Source organism: Magnolia sinica, chromosome 1 (genome assembly GCF_029962835.1).
Source record: "Magnolia sinica isolate HGM2019 chromosome 1, MsV1, whole genome shotgun sequence".
In the NCBI taxonomy this organism is placed as follows: domain Eukaryota; kingdom Viridiplantae; phylum Streptophyta; class Magnoliopsida; order Magnoliales; family Magnoliaceae; genus Magnolia; species Magnolia sinica.
Window position 1 is genome coordinate 57,471,134 of NC_080573.1, and position 22,500 is coordinate 57,493,633.

At 35.8% G+C, this 22,500-nt stretch overlaps 1 protein-coding gene and 1 long non-coding RNA gene across 2 annotated transcripts; both read right to left on the bottom strand.

Annotated features, from left to right (window-relative positions):
- Positions 1-3,400: 3,400 nt before the first annotated feature.
- Positions 3,401-4,273, bottom strand: LOC131246591 (large ribosomal subunit protein uL10-like). Its single transcript, XM_058246852.1, has 3 exons — positions 4,253-4,273; positions 3,862-4,116; positions 3,401-3,752 (listed from the first exon to the last, which is right to left on the bottom strand). The coding sequence occupies exons 1-3, from the start codon at positions 4,271-4,273 to the stop codon at positions 3,609-3,611; spliced, it is 420 nt and encodes a 139-aa protein (XP_058102835.1). The 3' UTR covers positions 3,401-3,608.
- A 6,273-nt stretch (positions 4,274-10,546) lies between these two features.
- On the bottom strand, positions 10,547-14,072 carry LOC131244498 (uncharacterized). The gene is made up of 3 exons (XR_009170365.1): positions 13,497-14,072; positions 11,228-11,260; positions 10,547-10,668 (listed from the first exon to the last, which is right to left on the bottom strand). It is a non-coding gene; the product is annotated as an uncharacterized LOC131244498 (long non-coding RNA).
- Positions 14,073-22,500: the final 8,428 nt, after the last annotated feature.

Sequence of the window (22,500 nt, forward strand, 5' to 3'; positions counted from 1 at the left end):
TACTCACTATAATAATAACACCTTTCATTACAATTCATCATAAGTTCCCTCACAACAAAATAACAAAATAAAAATAATCACAAGTTCATCCTAAAATCCATTAAGTGGTGATGGAATAATAAGAATTCTGAGATCCATATATCCATATAATATAACTCTCCCTTGACATGTGACCATGACAACAAAGGAAACCCACTCCTTCAAATGCATGTATAATTAGAATACACCCATATTAATTATGGTATTAAAAACATATGGTCATCATGATCTATAGCCAAGAACATCAATTCAACATTTAAGATCATTAAATTGGCTTTTCAAGGCACACAACACCAACAACCATCAAATGAGCAATCTAGATAACCACAAGGTGGGCCATAAAATATGGCTAGATCTCAACCCATGCCTATCATCTCTATTCAGTGGCCATATGAAAGGAGTTGTCTAAGATTGTGAAGGGACTGGCACAGGAGAAAGAGCCATCACTAGTGAATTAATAATTAGCGGACCTAACAAATGCTACCATTTTCTGTTTAAAAGTCAAAATTATAACTCCGCCATTGGAATGCTAGCATCCACTAAATAACCAGGTAAATGTGATCCACATTTACTTAGCCATTCTGGGGCAACCAACACAGATCACATATCTAGCAATCACTCAAAATCATGCATCAAACTATTGAAACACTCCAACATAACTGTTTAGGCAACCAACAACACCAAAACTAAAGAAGATTACAAAATATCACAATCTGAGAGAAGCCATACCAAATAAACCAAAAACTCTTAACAATGTACTAAATCATCAATTCAAGCAATAGTCCTGGACCCTTGAGAAAATTAAACTGAAGTTAAAAACATTGAAGCCTATATGGCATAAACCCCCAAATGAAATACCCAAATCTTCATCTTAAACCACACCCAAATCCCTAAAATCCCCAAATCCCTAATTCGGTATTGAGATTGAGAGAGATTGAGAGAGAGAGAGAGAGATACCTCATGGTCGTCAATGAGCTAGCCTTCGACTGAGCTTCAGAGAGAGAGAGAAGGCGTGCATGGGTAGGGCGTTCAGCAACGGTAGGGTGGAGAGATTAGAGAGAGAGGAAGAGAGAGACAGAGAGAGAGAGAGGAGGGAGAGGGTGCGAGAGAGAGAGAGAGAGAGGAGAGGGTGCGAGAGAGGCAGAGACAGAGAGGAGAGGGTGCGCGCGAGAGAGAGAGAGAGAGAGAGAGTTTTAGGTTTGGGTTTTGGGAAGATGGGCGCGTGCGAGAGGATTAGAAGGGATTTGGGTTTGGGAAGATGGGCGCGCGCGCTGAGTTTTGTGGGGCCCACCGTGTTGTATGTTACTGATCCACTCCGTCCATTCATTTTAACGGATTATTTTAAGGATTGATACAAAAAAGGAGTCATATCCCCATCAGTTGTGTGGGCCCAAGATTTGGGGCAGGCGACGGGAGAGTTGTGTGGGCCCCATCATAATGCGTGTCAAACATCTACCCCATCAGTCAGATGCACCATTCCATGGTGGGCCCAGAGATTAAAAATCAAGTGAATCTGTGACTTGTGTGGGCCACACCACATACAAAAGTTGAGAGGGGTTACCCTCCATTAAAACATTCATAATTATTTTTTGGGCCCACCGAGATGTGGTCCACAAATCCGGCCCATCCATTACGTGTGTACCACTTGGATGAGGGGTCATACCAAGTTTCAGACGCATCTAAATTTCAGGTGAGGCCCACCAAGTGCTTTCATATGTTTTAGGCATGTCTTCACTTGATTTTAGATGGTATGGCCCGCCGGAGTTTCGTATACGGCTGATTTTTGGGATATCCCATAATTTAAAGGGGACTCATCAAATGCATGGTGTTGATGTTTGACACACGTCATGGTGGGGCCCACACAGCTTGACCTCATGGGTGTACTAACAAGCTAACAAAGAAAGAAAAAAAAACTTATCTAAGCCCGCGCATGTATAAGGCAGCTCATGTAGGGGCCACACATGCCAGCATGGCACACGTGACCCACATTTTACACACGCGTGGGCCTTTGGTGTTACCTTTGTGGATTGGAGGGCCAGTGCAAACCAAAATCATAATGTTAAACAGACCCGACCCTACTGTGGGGCCCACCTTAAAGATGTGTTCTATATCTACATCGTCCATTCATTTTACCAGTCCATTCTAGGACGTGGTTCCAAAAATTGAACAGATCCAAATATCAGGTGGACCACATCTAGGGGAAATTGTGGTGTTACCAGTCCATTCTAGTTCCAAAAATTGAACAGATCCAAATATCAGGTGGACCACATCTAGGGGAAATTGTGGTGATCAAATGCTCATTAAAAACTTCCTAGGGCCTACAGACTTTACTAAGGTCAACCAGACTTATATAAAGGGAAAATACGAAGAGTCCCTATCCCAAAAATCAAGTCGTTCACCTCAGTCAACAGACTTTAATAAGGTCAACCAGACTTATAATATTTCTTTTTTAGTCAAATTTGTTTTAAGATGATTGTGTAGCGGTCCATCTCAATCAGCTATTAGGCTTATAATAGCTAACTACGCTACTCATCTGATGGGCCCCACGGTATAATTAGTAGGGCTATGCTGGGGCCTGTCAAGCACAGCCCATGAGCTAAATTTTGGAACCCAGGCCTGGCCCAACCTGTTAGCTGAACTACTGAGTATAGGTGCAATTGGTCCTATTCTGCCTTCAACAATGGTTTATTGAAGAAAAATCTTAGATCCACTGGCTGCAGTACCAACATGGAAATACCAATAATTTCACAATGGAATGCCAAAGTGCCACATTCATCAGGATGTGATGGGGACTTGTGGAGTTGAATTAAGCAAAGTAATTGCAATCACACGATCAAATTTAATAACGAACAATATGAATTTATATAAAAAAAATTCTTTCAAAAAATTCACGGCACAAAGCAAGAATGTGATGAAATTTTATTAATTAAAGCCCAAATAAGAAATTTTCATCTTTCTCTCTCTAAAACTCTCCTAACCATTAAGCATATTTTCCTCCTTACCTTAATTTCATTTACACTCTTTTATTTAAATTGAAACGAGAATAGAAACAATTCATGAGGAAATAGTGCAAACTGCGCAACATGTCAATTTGTAAGCTTGATCAATTGAAATCCTTTACCATGTTGACCAGAGTTTTCAACCTATTGAAAACACATTGGTTTGTCAGCTCACTAGACATTTCAGTGTTGGTTGCATGCGCGACATGCATACGCGGTTGTTATATAAAATCCATGAACACCGCCACTATAGAATCTTCCAATAGGATTAAAGTGACTCAAAAGCATCTCTAGTAAAATAAATATGATTACTTCAATAAGATATTCCTTTCATTTTTTCTTAATTTAATTTATGGTTGAAGTACTAAAAAAGAAGATTCTTCTATTCAAGAGTATTCAAAGATTTGGCACACTCAACAATCTATCCGCTTGAAAAAAGCACATGTTCAGTAAAATATAACTAATAGTGAAATTGCAATCCAACCCATAAAAACTAACAGAAACCGAAAATGAACTAAAATGTATCAAAATAAAACTCAAGCACTGCAACTGCAAAATCCAACAAGGTTCTTAGTCAAAGAGACTAAAGCCCATATCGTCATCTGATTCCTCTGCAGGCTCTTCTTTCTTCTCTTCTTCTGCGGCACAAGCTGCAAGTGGAGCAGCAGCTTCTTCAGCAGAAACTGGCACAACAACAGCAAACTTGCTTGGATCCTACATCACCACATAATCAATCCATCAGAACACAAAAGGCACTCTTCAGTATACCATGGGAGAGGTGTTGCAAAGACCCCACTAAATATATACATAAAAGCTGACCAACCTTCAAATATTCCTTCACTTTCTTTGCCGACGGGAATGAATACTCGGTCGCCAGTGCAATGGCGAGAGCATTCTTGGAGGCATTTGCAAACATGTGGGGGGCGGATGCCAGAGTTGGGTAAGAAATAGCCAGAGATAATGTTGTCACCATGGAAACACCAATCGCAAATTTCTCAATCAGATCATCCTTTGTGAGGTCCAGTACTTCTGAGCTAAAAACAGAGCCATTGTCATACACAGATAAGTGGAACAACACCTACAATATTTACGTATATATTCATCCTAAGCAATAAGATGCCGAAGCACCCATCCTGTTTCCTGAAATCATTTTAGATAAGATATGAAAAAAAGGTCTGAGGGTACAGCTTGATGCTGGTAACTATATGATATACATAAGAACTCTCATTTGTCATGTATTCATGAAAGACCATCTAAAGAGAAGAACAGATCCAAGTGTTTAGAAACTCATGACAACATGATATGATGCAATGATCAAACCTGCACTACAAAACAATTGACAAATTGCAACTGAGAATGGATCTTTCAGCTACAAACTTTAAAAGAAAAAATCTGATCGTTATATTACCTTTCAAGCCTGAGGACTAATTCGATTTCCATGATAAATGAATCAGATTATAGAACCTGAATTGTAAATTGTAGGATGTTAACCACAAGCTCATGTGATGAGAACCCAAAATGTGATTCAAGATCATGATAGTCCAAGGGACACCTGAGAGCTGATTGGAGGTCACCATTCTCCCGATAACCATTGTGGTCCACCTGATATTTATATACCCCTTTTTTAGGTCCCACCATGATGTATGTTTTATATCCACACCTTCCATACATTTGGAGAGATCATTTTAGGGCAATATCCAAAGATAAATCCAAAGCTCCAGTGGACCCCAACATAGAAAACAGTAGGAACAGTGACACCCACCATTAGAAACTTTTAAAGGCCATGGAAGTTTTAGATCAAGCTAATATTTGTGTTTTACCTTATTTCATGTCTTTTCTAGCTTTTAAACAGGTTGGATTTCAAATAAAAATTATGGTGGGCCTTAGGATAGTTTCAACGGTGGGAATCACTCTCCCCACTGTTTTCTGTGGTGAGGTCCACTACAACTTTTTATTTGCCTCATTCTTTGGCTCATGTCCTAAAATAATATCTCAAAATGGATGGACGGTGTGGATACAACATATACATCATAGTGGGGCCCACAGAACTTGGTGAGTTCACTTCAGTAGCTAACTCGGTACTCAACCTGTAACCTAACTCGCGTCTGTGAGAGAGACTGCCCTAATCTGCGGCGGTCTCCTCTCTCTCTCTCACCCCCTCTCCCTCCTCTCTCTCTCTCTCTTCCTCTCTCTCTGATCTCTCCACCCTCTCCTCTCTCGGTCTCTCTCGCCTCCTCTCTCTCTATCTCTCTCTTCCTCTCTCCTTGATCTCTCTTGCGGACCGTTGCCGAATGACCTACCCATACACACCTTCTCTCTCTCTCTCTCTCCATCAGCTCAGTTGAAGTTCATTCACCATAGTGAGGTATCTCTCTCTCTCTCTCTCAATCTCTCTCAATATTAATGCCGATTTAGGAAATTGAGATTAGTAGTTTGTAGATTCTAGATTTGAATGTGGACCCCAAAATAGGTTTTTCTGATTTTAAAAATTGGGATTTAAGGATTTTGGGGATTTGAGGACTTTTGAAATTGTGGATTTTCTAATTTTACAAATTGGGGGTTTGGGGATTTTATGAATCGAGGATGTGAGGATTTTAGGATTAAAGGAAACAAGTTTTTAATAGTGCTTAGTTAATTTGTGTTGAAAATATTTCTCAATAAGGGTTTATTGTCCTTAAATATCCTGATCATATTAGACACATCTACTTGTGGCTAAGGAGAGAAATTATCCATGGATCTTATTTAGTTATGATCTTATAAGAACTTGAAAATGCCTATACTATTCAAATTAGTATCCTGATCATACTAGATACATCTACTTGTTTCCTGATCATATTTCCTTAAATATCCTGATCATATTAGACACATCTGCTTGTTTTCAAGGGGTAACGTACTCTTTTCCACAATTAGCCTCTTTCAAGCCTTTGCTTAGCCTACTTTTGTTTGGTCTTAGTAGTTGGCTGGCCATTTTAAAGATGTGTACATGGGCTATTATCTTTTTGATAGCGTTGTTTCTCTGCTCTATAAATTTGGGGCATGTTGTTAATCTATGAAATTAGAGGAATAAAGCTTTTGTCTTTCTAATCTATCAGTACAATTGTTTTGTTTTGATTATTTGTTTACACACACACACACACACACACACCTCATGCTGCTCTTAATTTGAAAAGAGTAAAAGAAAAATAGGAAGAAGTTGGAAGTTTGAGCTTAAATATAACAATGAACTGCTAACATGGGCATGTGATTGTGCTAAGAACCCATAATATTTGCAACATTTGGTGCTTGAGATTAGGTTGCAATGTGGAGAACCCATGAGATGAAATAATGGGCCATGTGAAGAATACTTCTAAGGGCAAGCTAACGAAGCTACTTAACTAACCAACCAAACTCCCACAATGACTTGGCAATGTATCCTCAACAGTATGGACCATCCCAATTCTTAGGGTTTTGTATTATCTGTTTGTAGACAGAATCTAAATGTCGAACTCAATGAGTTGAAAATGGGCATTTTGATCCTAGCCTTGACTCCCTCTCTCTCTCTCTCTCTCTCTCTCTGTTGATGTTGGCCCTTACTATATCTTTCAAGTCCTTTACATTGCTTGAATGCCAAACTAAGTGAGTATTTTGAGATAGATATGAGATTTTCACTACCTATTCTAATAAGAAATGAAAATTGGAATTCATGTTTAAATAATTCTCATGGAAATCGTTGTTGCATCTAACGACTTGACTTGCTTCTTCCAAATACATAAGCCAAAATAAGAAGTGGAAGAACCATGCCACTTGATGCAATTTTTTTGTTAAAACCGAGATCCATTCATTCCAAATTCATTTAATGGATTATCCAGGAGTTTAACATGCATCTTTTGTGTGTTTCACTTGGTTTAAGATGTTAAACTTGTTGTGTCTTTTCTTTATGTTGTTCTATTCTTGAATCAAGTCCATGGGTGTTCGCCTTGCTGGAATGCATTTAAATTGTAAATAAGCATTTCATTTGTGTTGATTAAATGTAATGCTAATTGTTTTCAATAATGTTTTTTCACATTTCATTTATTTCCGGATGCTTCTTTTTCTGAGTCTTTATATGGATTGTGAAGGAGGGAAGTGAAGATTTCACTTGGCAAAGATATTCTGAATGCTGACTCAGGTTATCGGCTTCGACTTTCTAGATTAGGAAGGCGTCAAAAAGTTCTCTCAGTTGTATTTCTGGTATAATCTTCCTTTTCTTTGTGTGGAACTCTATTTAAGGATAGTCCGAGTTTATTCTCTTAGAAATGATGACATTGCCCTTATTTTCCTTCAATGCATACTATTTGACATGCTATTTGATTGAATATTTATAAATTTATTATATGCTTTTCTGTCAAATATGATATTTTTACATTGGTATGGGGGGCATTTTTTATTTAGAAACTACAAACTATTGGGTAAGTTATGTGTGGCGAGGAATGAAAAATATCATATCATGATCTTTATTGAGTGTATTGGTGATTGGTCTTCTACTCAAAATTCACATTCTCGATTGTCACACAATTTCACTACCTTTGATTTTTAGGTAGTTTGATGGCATTCTTTAGTATTTTTTCCCCTTTCCTCACTGGTTTCTGTATCCTTTAAGCAATTGAATAATGCTACTTCCCCTAAACATCTCTACTGTATACATGGCATTTGCATATGATGATCTGGACCCTTTGGTAACCATTCCAATTGGGGGCCTGAAAGAACAAGCAATGGCTATATCAACAGGGAAAAACTCATAACAATCAAATGGTTAGAGTTGTTGATTACTATGATGTTCAGTTTATAGCCACCCATCCAACTAGTGGCCCACCGGATCAACGGTCCCAGTTGCTAAACATGTTTAAGATATGAGAGTTTTGTGTAATTGACGTTATTTGTATATCTTCCATTTTCACAGCTTGCATACAAAGCTGCTTGTCTTGTTGATAATGTGGTAGCTTGAAATACATGTTATTAAGAATCTTGTTGTTATTGGGTTGGGTTTATCTAGAGCTTTTTGTCAAAACGTATAAATATAGAAATAGATGAGGCCAGTCCGCTCATTAGACATATGGTCAACACGTGCATTAGATGGGGCCATTAGCAATATCTTTGTTTTTTCTGCAAACCACTACTATTTTTGTCCATGTGTTCCTCACTTGATTAGTGGATCAGTATGGATTCGATGTCCCACTCGGATGCCAGTGGGCTGAGGAATGAAAGAATGTTAAATCAATCCAGTGGGCTGAGGAATAAATGATATGTGGTCTCTTCTACAACACAACCTAAACCACCCACCATCAACACATTGAAACAAATTTTGTGACAAAGAGTTGTTATACATGTTATCTTCTCAAATATCCTTTTTATGATGCTTTTCTTCTTCTTCATGTGTAATTTGTTTAATTTCATCTGTCAGTGCTTTTGTTAAACTTGCACTGTTATTCACTTAGCTATTAGATGTTGACATTTATCTTGATGATAGAATCACTATAAGCATTTCATTTATGCATATTCTGAAGCTTCAAAGAGTGTTATGCAGGTTTTATGGGAAATTGGAACATCTAGGTACACTGGTTCTGGAACCACATGGATAATCGTTGACCTTTAAAGAGGATGCTTATGAAAAGAAAAAAACTTATTTTCTATCTACACCAAAAGAAAAAACAAAAAAAAAATCCTTATTTTTTGCCATTTCCCCTCACATATGAGAAAAGAGACTTATAAATAATATATATATATATATATCTCTCTCTCTCCACATGTCCAGTTTAGTACATTGTGACTCGAATTACATTGTACCCCATTATTTGTGTTATAATGTAAAAGAAATTATTTTTTGCCACTCCAAAAATGGTTGCAAACCAAACACCAACAAAAATGGCCGCCTTATCGGTGGTGAATGATATGATACCCAATACACTGATTTTAATCCTTGGTTTTCAATGACAGGTGGGGCCCATGGTCCAATAATCTAAACCCATGCTTTTTTTTCCCAACACCAGATGGACTACACCTAAGAATCTCCTTGATAGGACAATCTTAACATATCAATTTCTAGCTTGTATATAAAAGGTTACGTTGTCTTGTCTCACTCATGTACCATTTCATGTTATATATATGTTATTATATACATCATTGAATATACATTGTACGAGGGTTACAGTAATCTTGGAGTGTAGAAAATGTCTAAGTCTATGCATTTTAGTCCGAGTTCCTTATCTAATCATGATAGCCTTGGGAGGGTTGATACGAGGGATGGGTTGACTGCGAAAGGGCTGATTAAAATTGTATTGGGTTATCTTACTAGTCTTTAAATCATTATGTCCGGCAAGATAACCCAATATAGTTTTAATCAGCCTTTTGCAATCAACCCATCCCTCGTATCAACCCTCTCAAGGCTATCGTGATTATAGAAATAATTCGGACTGAAACGCATTTACTTGGAAATTTTCTGTACTTTAAGATTACTGTAAACCTTGTACAATTTACTTGGAAAATTTCATCAACTGTAGGTCATCTAGTATAAAGAGCTTATCCTTCTCTACTAACCGAACATGATGAAGCTGTCAATTTCTTATGGACAATATTAGAGTGACCTGGCCATTTGGACAGGCCGTATTTATGTCTTTGTTCAAAATTGATGGAGTAGACCCGGATGTGCGTCGGAGCTATCCAGATGTTGAGCGGGGGTCCCTAGAAGGTGGGAACCGCTGTATGACCATGATGAAGCTGTCCATTTCCTATGAACAACATTGGAGTGGCCTGACCATTTAGACAGGCCGTGTTTATGTATTTACATGAAATTGATGGAGCAGACCCGGATGTGCGTCGGAGCTATCTGGGTGTTGACGGGGGTCCCTAGAAGGTGAGAACCGCTGTTAAGACCATGATGAAGCTGTTCATTTCCTATGGACAACATTGGAGTAGCCTGGCCATTTGAACAGGCCATGTTTATGTATTTACTCAAAATTGATGGAGCAGACTTGGATGTGCGTCGGAGCTATTCGGGTGTTGAGCGGGGGTCCCTAGAAGGTGGGAACCGCTGTTATGATCATGATGAAGCTGACCATTTCCTATGGACACCATTGGAGTGGCTTGGCCATTTGGACAGGCCGTGTTTATATCTGTATTTGTAGGGACCACACCCTTAACCTAAACCACACCCTAAACCTATTCTCAATTCCCTAAAGCTATAACCTATAACCTATAACCTATAACCTTAACATAAACCTAAAACCTAAAGCTAAACCTAAACCAAAACCTATAACCTTAACCTAAACCAAAAGCTATAACCTAAACCTTAACCCATAACCTATAACCTATAACCTAAATTATAACCTACACCTAATCCTAATCTCAACTCCCTAACCTAAAACTAAACCTAAGCCTAAACTTGAAAACCCAAACCTAACCCGATCCCAAACCCAAACCCAATTTCTTAAACATAAACCTTAACCTCTTCTCAATTCCCTAAAGATAAAACCTATAACCTATAACCTAAACCAAAACCTAACCTAAACCTATAACCTCAACCTAAACCTAGAACCTAAACCTAAAACCTAAACCTAAACCTAAACTAAAACCTATAACCTTAACCTAAACCAAAACCTATAACCTAAACCTTAACCTATAACCTATAACTTATAACCTAAACTTATAACCTATAACCTAACCTTAACCTAAACCTAAAACCTAACCTAAACCTATAACCTAAACTGATAAACTAAAACCTAAACCTAAGCCTAAACCTAAAACCTAAATGTATTCTCAAATCCCTAAATATAAACCTACACCTAATCCTAATCTCAACTCCCTAACCTAAACCTAAACCTAAACTTGAAAACCCAAACCTAAACCCGAACCCGGACCCGATTTCCAAAACCTAAATATAAACCTACACCTAATCCTAATCTCAACTCCCTAACCTAAACCTAAACCTAAACTTGAAAACCCAAACCTAAACCCGAACCCGGACCCGATTTCCAAAACCTAAACCTTAACCTATTTCTCAATTCCCTAAAGCTATAACTTATAACCTATAACCTGAACCTAAACCTAACCTAAGCCTATAACCTAAACTTAAACCTAAACCTAGACCTAAAACCAAAACCTAAACCTAAACGAAAACCTATAACCTATACCTTAACTCATAACCTATAACCTAAACTTATAACCTCAACCTAAACCTAAAACCAAAACCTAAACCTATAAACTAAAACCTAAACCTAAGCTTAAATTTAAAACCTAAATGTATTCTGAAATCCCTAAACCTAAACCTACACCTAATCCTAATCTCAACTCCCTAACCTAAATCTAAACCTAAACTTGAAAACCCAAACCTAAACCCGAACCTGCACCCGATTTCCTAAACCAAAACCTTAACCTATTTCTTAATTCCCTTAAGCTATAACCAATAACCTATAACCTAAACCTAAACCTAACCTAAACCTAAACCTAAAATTAAAACCCAAACCTAAACCTAAACCAAAACCTATAACTAATACCTAAACTATATATAACCTATAAACTAAACTTATAACCTCAACCTAAACCTAAAACCAAAATGTAAACCTATAAACTAAAACCTAAACCTATACCTAAACCAAAAACATAAAAGTATTCCGAGATCCCTAAACCTAAACCTACACCTAATCCTAATCTCAACTCCCTAACCTAAATCTAAACCTAAACTTGAAAACCCAAACCTAAACCCTATCCCGAACCCAAACCCGATTTCTTAATCCTAAACTTGTACCTATTCTCAATTCCCTAAAGCTATAGCCTATAACCTAAACTTAAACCTAAACCTAAACCTATAACCTTAACTTAAACCTAAAACCTAAACCTAAAACCTAAATGTATTCTCAAATCTCTAAACCTAAACCTACACCTAATCATAATCTCAACTCCCTAACCTAAACCTAAACCTAAACTTGAAAACCCAAAACTAAACCCTATCCCAAACCCAAACCCAATTTCCTAAACCTAAACCTTAACCTATTCTCAATTCCCTAAAGCTATAGCCTATAACCTAAACCTAAAACCTTAACGTAAACCTAAAACCTAAATGTACTCTCAAATTCTTAAACCTAAACCTTAACCTATTCTCAATTCCCTAAACCTTAACCTATAACCTAACTTAAACCTAAACCTAAAACCCCGATTTCTTAAACCTAAACCTAAATGTATTCTCAAATCCCTAAACCTAAACCTAAACCAACACCTAATCCTAATCTCAACTCCTTAACTCGAAACCTAAACCCAATCCCGAACCCGAACCAAATTTCCTTAACCTAAACCTTAGCCTCTTCTCAATTCCCTAAAGCTATAACTTATAACCTAAACCTAAACCGATAACCTAAAACCTATACCTAAACCTAAAACGTAAATGTATTCTCAAATCCCTAAACATAAACCTACACCTAATCCTAATCTCAACTCCCTAACCTAAACCTAAACGTAAACTTGAAAACCCAAACCTAAACCCAATCCAGAACCTGAACCCAATTTCCTAAACCTAAACCTTAACCTATTCTCAATTCCCTAAAGCTATAACCTATAACCTATAACCTAAACCTAAATATAAACCTTAACCAAAACCTATAACCTAAACGTTAAACCATAACCTATAACCTATAACCTAAACTTATAACCTATAACCTAACCTTAACCTAAACCTAAAAATCTAAACCAAAACCAAAACCTATAACCTTAACCTATAACCTAAAACCTAAAACCTAAACCTAAACCTGAAACCTAAATGTATTCTCAAATCCCTAAACCTAAACCTAACCTAAACCTAAACTTAAAACCTTAACCGTAACCTATAACCTAAAACCTAAACCTAAAACTAAAACCTAAATGTATTCTCAAATCCCTAAACCTACACCTAAACCTAATCATATTCTCAACTCCCTAACTTAAAGCTAAACCTAAACTTAAAAGCCCAAACCTAAATCCAATCCCGAACCCGAACCTGATTTCCTAAACCTAAACCTCAACCTATTCTCAATTCCCTAAAGATATAGCTTATAATCTAAACCTAAATATTAACCTAAACCTAAACCTAAACCTTAACCTAAAACAAAACCTAAACCTAAACCTAAAACCTAAACCAAAACCTATAACCTTAACCTAAACCAAAACCTATAACCTCGAACCTTAACCTATAACCTAAACTTATAACTTATAACCTAACCTTGACCTAAACCTAAAACCAAAACCTAAACCTGTAACCTAAACCTATAAACTAAAACCTAAACCTAAACCTAAACCTAAAACCTAAATGTATTCTCAAATCCCTAATCCTAAACATACACCTAATCCTAATCTCAACTCCCTAACCTAAACCTAAACCTAAACTTGAAAACCCAAACCTACACCCGAACCCGATTTCCTAAACCTAAACCTCAACTTATTCTCAATTCCCTATAGCTATAACCTATAACCTATAACCTAAACCAAAACCTATAACCTAAACCTAAACCTATAACCTTAACCTAAACCAAAACCTATAACCTAAACCTTAACCTATAACCTATAACCTAAACTTATAACCTTAACCTAAACTTAAAACCAAAACCTAAACCTATAATCTAAATCTATAAACTAAAACTTAAACCTAAACCTAAACCTAAAACCTAAATGTATTCTCAAATCCCTAAACCTAAACCTACACCTAATCCTAATCTCAACTCCCTAACCTAAACCTAAACCTAAACTTGAAAACCCAAACCTAAACCCTATCCCGAACCCGAACCCGATTTCATAAACCTAAACCTTAACCTATTCTCAATTCCCTAAAGCTATAACCTATAACCTATAACCTATAACCTAAACCTAAACCTTAACTAAAACCTATAACCTAAACCTTAACCTATAACCTAAACTTATAACCTAAACCTAAACCTAAAACCTAAATGTATTCTCAAATCCCTAAACCTAAACCTACACTTAATCCTAATCTCAACTCCCTAACCTAAACCTAAACCTAAACTTGAAAACCCAAACCTAAACCCTATCCCGAACCCAAACCCGATTTCTTAATCCTAAACTTGTACCTATTCTCAATTCCCTAAAGCTATAGCCTATAACCTAAACTTAAACCTAAACCTAAACCTATAACCTCAACCTAAAATCTAAACCTAAACCTAATACCTAAATGTATTCTCAAATCCCTAAACCTAAAACTTAACCTATAACCTAACTTAAACCTAAACCTAAAACCTACACTTATAACTTAAAACCTAAATGTTTCTCAAATCCCTAAGCCTAAACCTAAACCTACACCTAATCCTAATCTCAACTCCTTAACCTAAACCTAAACCCGATCCCGATCCCGAACCAAATTTCCTTAACCTAAACCTTAACCTATTCTCAATTCCCTAAACCTATAACTTAAAACCTAAACCTAAACCGATAACTTAAAACCTATAATTAAACCTAAAACCTAAATGTATTCTCAAATCCCTAAACGTAAACCTACCCCTAATCCTAATCTCAACTCCTTAACCTAAACCTAAACCTAAACTTGAAAACCCAAACCTTAACTCGATCCTGAACCCGAACCTGATTTCCTAAACCAAAACCTTAACCTATTCACAATTCCTTAAAGCTATAACCTATAACCTATAACTTAAACCTAAACATAAACCTTAACCAAAACTTATAACCTAAACCTTAAGCTATAACCTATAACCTATAACATAAACTTATAACCTATAACCTAACCTTAACCTAAACCTAAAACCTAAACCTAAACCTATAACGTAAAACCTAAACTGAAACCTAAACCTAAACCTAAACCAAAAGCTAAACCTATAACCCAAAACCTAAACATAAACCTTAACCTAAACCTAAAACCTAAAACTTAACCTAAACCTAAACCTAAACCTATAACCTAAACATATAAACTAAAACCTAAAACCTAAACCTAAATGTATTCTAAAATTCCTAAACTTAAACCTACACCTAATCCTAATCTCAACTCCCTAAACTAAACCTAAACCTAAACTTGAAAACCCAAACCTAACCCGATCTCGAACCTGAACCCGATTTCCTAAACCTAAACCTCAACCTCTTCTCAATTCCCTAAAGCTAAAATCTATAACCTATAACCTAAACCTAAACCTAACCGAAACCTATAACCTCAACCTAAACCTAAAACTTAAACCAAAACCTATAACCTTAACCTAAACCAACACCTATAACCTAAATCTTAACCTATAACCTATAACCTGTAACCTAAACTTATAACTTATAACCTAACCTTAACCTAAACCTAAATCCTAAACCTAAACCTATAACCTAAACCTATAAACTAAAAGCTAAACCTAAGCCTAAACCTAAAACCTAAATGTATTCTCAAATCCCTAAACCTAAACCTACACCTAACCCTAATCTCAACTCCCTAACCTAAACCTAAACCTAAACTTGAAAACCCAAACCTAAACCCGAACCCAGACCCGATTTTCAAAACTTAAGCCTTAACCTATTTCTCAATTCCCTAAAGCTATAACTTAAAACCTAAACCTAAACCTAACCTAAACCTATAACCTAAACCTAAACCTATAACCTAAACCTAAACCAAAACCTATAACCTATACCTTACCTATAACCTATAACCTAAACCTATAACCTAAACCTTAACCTAAACCTAAACCTATAACATAAACATATAAACTAAAACCTAAAACCTAAACCCAAACCTAAAACCTAAATGTATTCTCAAATCCCTAAACTTAAACCTACACCTAATCCTAATCTCAACTCCCTAACCTAAACCTAAACCTAAACTTGAAAACCCAAACCTAAACCCGATCCTGAACTTGAACCCGATTTCGTAAACCTAAACCTTAGCTTATTCTCAATTCCCTAAAGCTATAACCTATAACCTAAACCTAAACCTTAACCAAAACCTATAACCTAAACCTTAATCCATAACCTATAACCTTAAACCTAAACCTAAACCTAAAACCTAAATGTATTCTCAAATCCCTAAACCTAAACCTACACCTAATCCTAATCTCAACTCCCTAACCTAAACCTAAACTTAGACTTGATAACCCAAACCTAAACCCTATCTCGAACCCGAACTCGATTTCCTAAACCTAAACCTTAACCTATTTTCAATTCCTTAAAGCTATAGCCTATAACCTAAACTTAAACCTAAACCTAAACCTATAACCTCAACCTAAAACCTAAACCTAAACCTAAAACCTAAACCTGAACCTATTCCCAATTCCCTAAACCTTCACCTATAACCTAACTTAAACCTAAACCTATAACCTACACTTATAACCTAAAACCTAAATGTATTCTCAAATCCCTAAACCTAAACCTACATCTAATCCTAATCTCAACTCCTTAACCTAAACCTAAACCCGATCCCGAACCCGAACCAAATTTCCTTAACCTAAACATTAACCTATTCTCAATTCTCTAAAGCTATAACTTATAACCTAAACCTAAACCTAAAACCTAAAACCTATACCTAAACCTAAAACCTAAATGTATTCTCAAATCCCTAAAACGTAAACCTACACTTAATCCTAATCTCAACTCCCTAACCTAAACCTAAACCTAAACTTGAAAACCCAAACCTAACCCCGATCCTGAACCCGAACCCGATTTCCTAAACCTAAACCTTAACCTATTCTCAATTCCCTAAAGCTATAACCTATAACCTATAACATATAACCTATAACATAAACCTAAACCTATAACCTAAGCATTGACCTATAACCTATAACCTAAACCTAAACTTATAACCTATAACCTAACCTTAACCTAAACCTAAAACCTAAACCTAAACCTATAACATAAACTTATAAACTAAAACCTAAAACTAAACCTAAACCTAAAACCTAAACCTATAACCCAAAACCTAAACATAAACCTTAACCTAAACCTAAACCTAAACCTAAACCTAAACCTATAACCTAATTATATAAACTAAAACCTAAAACCTAAACCTAAACCTAAACCTAAAACCTAAATGTATTCTAAAATTCCTAAACTTAAACTTACACCAAATCCTAATCTCAACTTCCTAACTTAAACCTAAACCTAAACTTGAAAACCCAAACCTAATCTGGATCTTGAACCCGAACCCGATTTCCTAAACCTAAACCTCAACCTCTTCTCAATGCCCTAAAGCTAAAACCTATAACCTATAACCTAAACCTAAACCCAACCTAAACCTATAAGCTCAACCTAAACATAAAACCTAAACCAAAATCTATAACCTCAACCTAAACCAAAACCTATAACCGAACCTTAACCTATAACCTAAACTTATAACTTAGAACCTAACCCTACCACCTAAACCTACACCTATAACATAAACTTATAACCTAAACCTAAAACCTAAACCTAAACCTAAAACCTAAATGTATTCTCAAATCCCTTAACCGAAACCTACACCTACTCCTAATCTCTACTCCCTAACCTAAACTTAAACATAAACTTGAAAACCCAAACCTAAACCCGAACCCGATTTCCTAAACCTAAACCTTAACCTATTCTCAATTACCTAAAGCTATAACCTAAACCTAAACCTTAACCTAAACCTATAATCTAAAACTAAACCATAACCTAAACCTAAACCTATAACCTAAACCTAAACCAAAACCTATAACCTAAACATAAACCTATAACCTAAACCTATAGCTTATAACCTAAACCTAATCCTAAACCTTAACATTAACCTAAACCTAAACTTAAACCAGTAACTTATAACCTAAACCTAAACTTAAAACCTAAATGTATTCTCAAATCCCTAAACCTAAACCTACACCTAATCCTAATCTCAACTCCCTAACCTAAACCTAAACCTAAACTTGAAAACCCAAACCTAAACTTGATCCCGAACCCGAACCTGATTTCCTAAACCTAAACCTTAACCTATTCTCAATTCCCTAAAGCTATAACCTAAACCTATAACCTAAACCTAAACCTAAACCCATAACCTTAACCTATAACCTAAAACCTAAACCTAAACCTAAAACCTAAATGTATTCTCAAATCCCTAAACCTAAACCTACACCTAATCCTAATCTCAACTCCCTAACCTAAACCTTAACCTAAACTTAAAAACCCAAACCTAAACCCGATCCCCTTAACCTAAACCTAAACTTGAAAAACCAAACCTAAACCCGATCCCGATTTTCTAAACCTAAACCTTAACCTATTCTTAATTCCCTAAAGCTATAACCTAAACCTAAAACCTCAACCTAAACCTGAACCTAAAACATAAATGTCTTCGCAAATCCCTAAACCTAGATCTACACCTAATCCTAATCTTTAAACCTTCACCTATAACCTAACTTAAACCTAAACCTATAACCTACACTTATAACCTAAAACCTAAATGTATTCTCAAATCCCTAAACCTAAACCTACATCTAATCCTAATCTCAACTCCTTAACCTAAACCTAAACCCGATCCCGAACCCGAACCAAATTTCCTTAACCTAAACATTAACCTATTCTCAATTCTCTAAAGCTATAACTTATAACCTAAACCTAAACCTAAAACCTAAAACCTATACCTAAACCTAAAACCTAAATGTATTCTCAAATCCCTAAAACGTAAACCTACACTTAATCCTAATCTCAACTCCCTAACCTAAACCTGAACCTAAACTTGAAAACCCAAACCTAACCCCGATCCTGAACCCGAACCCGATTTCCAAAACCTAAACCTTAACCTATTCTCAATTCCCTGAAGTTATAACCTATAACCTAAACCTAAACATAAACCTTAACCAAAACCTATAACCTAAACCTTAACGTATAACCTATAACTTATAACCAATAACCTAACCTTAACCTAAACCTAAAACCTTAACCTAAACCTATAATGTAAAACCTAAACCTAAACCTAAACCTAAAGCTAAACCTAAAACCTAAAACCTAAACCTAAACATTAACCTAAACCTAAAACCTAAACCTTAACCTAAACCTAAACCTAAACCTATAACCTAAACATATAAACTAAAACCTAAAACCTAAACCCAAACCTAAAACCTAAATGTATGCTCAAATCCCTAAACTTAAACCTACACCTAATCCTAATCTCAACTCCCTAACCTAAACCTAAACCTAAACTTGAAAACCCAAACTTAAACCCAATCCTGAACTCAAACCCGATTTCCTAACCCTAAACCTTGACCTATTCTCAATTCCCTAAAGCTATAACCTATAAACAAACCTACCTAACCTAAACCTATAACCTTAACCTATAACCTTAACCTAAACCTAAAACCTAAACCAAAACCTATAACCTTAACCTAAACCAAAACCTATAACCTAAACCTATAACCTATAACCTATAACCTATAACCGATAACCTATAACCTAAACTTATAACCTGTAATGTAAACATATAAACTAAACCTATAAACTAAAACCTAAACTTACAAGTGTAGGTTATAGGTTTAGGTTTAGATTAGGGTTGTTTTTCTTTTCATTTGTCTGGATCACCTCTCATTTGTTCTCTCTCTTTTCATTTATTGTTTTCACATAGGATTGTTTGTGTTTGAATGGATGCAGTTTATGTTTAGATGAATGTAGTTTATGTCTGGATGGATTTACGTAGTTTGGGTTTAGATGGATGTGAATGTGAACATGAAGAAATATATTTTATAACAGGTGTATATCAGGAACAATATGATGAATTATATTGTAACAGGTGTATATCAGGAAATTTGAGCTGGAATAGTACAACACTTTACTGACGGAACTGTTCGTTGGGAAAATTATTTCTCAGCTTTTAGCGACGAAAACATTCATCAGTAAAACTGTGGAAAATTTTTGAAGTTAAAATTACAACACTTTTGGCGGCGAACAATTTTGTCGCTACAAATATTATTCCCGACGGTTTTGGTTCGTTGATAAAAGTGAGGGCGAAAATTTTCTAAGTTAAATAGTACAACACTTTACCGACGGAACCGTTCATCGGGAAAATTATTTCTCAGTGTTTTAGCTACGAAAATTTTTGTTGCTAAAAGTAAACCTTTTGAAAATTGTTTACAACCTTTAGCGACGAAAATTTTCATTGCTAAAAGTCTCATCCACGTTTTTTAGCTACGAAAATTTTCATAGCTAAAAGTAATACTTTCAAATTTTTTAAACAAATGTTTACAGCCTTTAGCGACGAAACTTTTCGTAGCTAAAAGTCTCATCCACGTTTTTTAGCTACAAAAATTTTCGTAGCTAAAAGTAAACCTTTTATTTTTTTGAAAAATTGTTTACAGCCTTTAGCAATGAAACGTTTGGTAGCTAAAAGTCTCATCCACATTTTTTTGCTACGAAAATTTTCGTAGCTAAAAGTAAGACATTTGATTTTTAAAAAATTTGTCTACGGCCTTTAACGACGATAATTTTCATAGTTAAAAGTCTCATCCACATTTTTTAACTACAAAAATTTTGGTAGCTAAAAGTAAACCTTCGATTTTTTTCAATTATTGTTTACAGCCTTTAGCGATGAGACTTTTTGACAAAAAGTCTCATCCACGTTTTTTAGCTACGAAAATTTTCGTAGCTAAAAGAAAACCTTTCTTTTTTTTTGTTGAAAAATTGTTTACGGCCTTTAGTGCCGAAAATTTTCGTAGCTAAAAGTCTCATCCACGTTTTTTAGCTACGAAAACTATCGTAGCTAAAAGTCTCATCCACGTTTTTTAGCTACGAAAACTATCGTAGCTAAAAGTAAACCTTTCGAATTTTTAAAAAAAAATTGTTTACAGCCTTTAGTGACAAAACTTTTCGTAGGTAAAAGTCTCATCCACATTTTTTAGCTACGAAAATTTTCGTAGCTAAAAGTAAACCTTTCAATTTTTTTCAACTATTGTTTATAGCCTTTGGCAATGAAATTGTTCGTAGCTAAAAGGCTTATCCAAGTTTTTTTAGCTACGAAAATTTTCATAGCTAAAAGTAAACCTTTTGATTCTTTTCAAAAATTGTTTAAAGCCTTTAGCGACGAAAAGTTTCGTTGCTAAAAGTTTCATCCATGTTTTTTAACTACGAAAATGTTTATAGCTAAAAGTAACTTTTCGGTTTTGTTTGAAAAATTGAAAACAACCTTTATCGACGAAAATTTTCGTCAGTAAAAGTGACTTTTAGCTATGAATTTACACTTTCATCACTAAAAGTAAACTTTTAGAGATGCAAATTTTTTTTGTCGCTAAAAGTGACTTTTAGCGATGAAAAAAAGTTTCGTCGCTAAAAGTTTCTTCGTTAAAAACCCTCTTTCTTGTAGTGATTGCAGGTCTTCCCATCATGGGTGATATCTTTGACACATATACGTTCTAATGAAGAGCTTGCTCTTATGTTTATAGGAGGAGGTATATCCAAAATTTCTAGAACTGCTCTTGAACTTTTCTGTGCACTGGCTGCTTTCCCTTATCCTGATCATATTACTTCTCTTGAATGGTTGGCTCATTTTTCTCAAAAATTGCGGTATACTCCTTTCCTCTTATCTTTTATTTTCGTAATCCCATTCTTTACATAATAATAAAAATTTGCTGAAGTATTGCATCTTCATCTTGACAGCTTTGCAGGCCACAACCATTCAGAACTTAAAGACATCCGTAAGAAAATAGAACATTCTGCGGAATACAGTCCTTCCTGCGAATTAATCACCTTTCTTGCTTACTAGTTAAGCTTAGTGATATTCCCTGATCCTGATCAAGCGGATACTATTAGGCCCTCATTCTTCGTGGTCGCAGGAGTAATGGGGGAAGGCCAGATATATTCGCTAACTCTTCTAGTTATGTGTTCTCTCTATCGCGCCTTTGGAGATGTTATCTCTGGTTTAAAAGATCATGTTCCTGAAGCCTTTCCTGTCTGTGCTCCTTGGCATTTTTTCGTAGGTTGGCTAGGAGTATACTTTTCTTGGACATTTGCTGACTCTGGAAGGGCATACTCGAACCCCGATCAGCTTCCTCTTTAACATTTTCAACTGAGAGATATGATTAAGGAATCAAGTTGATGGATTTCTAGAAGAATAAAAAGCAATGATCCCATTGACTTTCACCAATTTCCATTGTTCAACTATCCTGAAGATGTATATGATATTGATGATGATTGTATCTCATTTGGTGAGCATTCCTTCCTTGTTTCTATCAGATCCAGTACTCTCCCATGGAAAGAAGGTAGCATATTCTGGCGCGAACCGTATTGCCCTAGTAAGTTTGCTCGCTAGATTGGCTTTAATCAAACCGTACCTGAGACTCGTGACATTGTCACAAGACCGATGAGAAGTTATGACATAGGCTATATAATTGGGCCTTGATATGGAAGCAGCTCCTGATCGTTCAAACTGGATCACATTTCATAATTCCTAGCTATAATTATCCAATTAGTGCTTTTTACTACTGGATGCGATGGTGGGTTCACCAACATTACTTGGTAGACAATTATATTCCGGTAGATCATGCTATATGGATTCCTCCTCCTT

Bases quoted from the DNA above. Each gene is read 5' to 3' on its own strand.
- LOC131246591 (XM_058246852.1), bottom strand. From the start codon at position 4,273: ATGACAAATGAGAGTTCTTAT. The intron at 4,117-4,252 runs GTATATCATATA...TAAATATTGTAG, and splicing joins TGACAAATGAGAGTTCTTAT to GTGTTGTTCCACTTATCTGT. The intron at 3,753-3,861 runs GTTGGTCAGCTT...GTGGTGATGTAG, and splicing joins AAGTGAAGGAATATTTGAAG to GATCCAAGCAAGTTTGCTGT.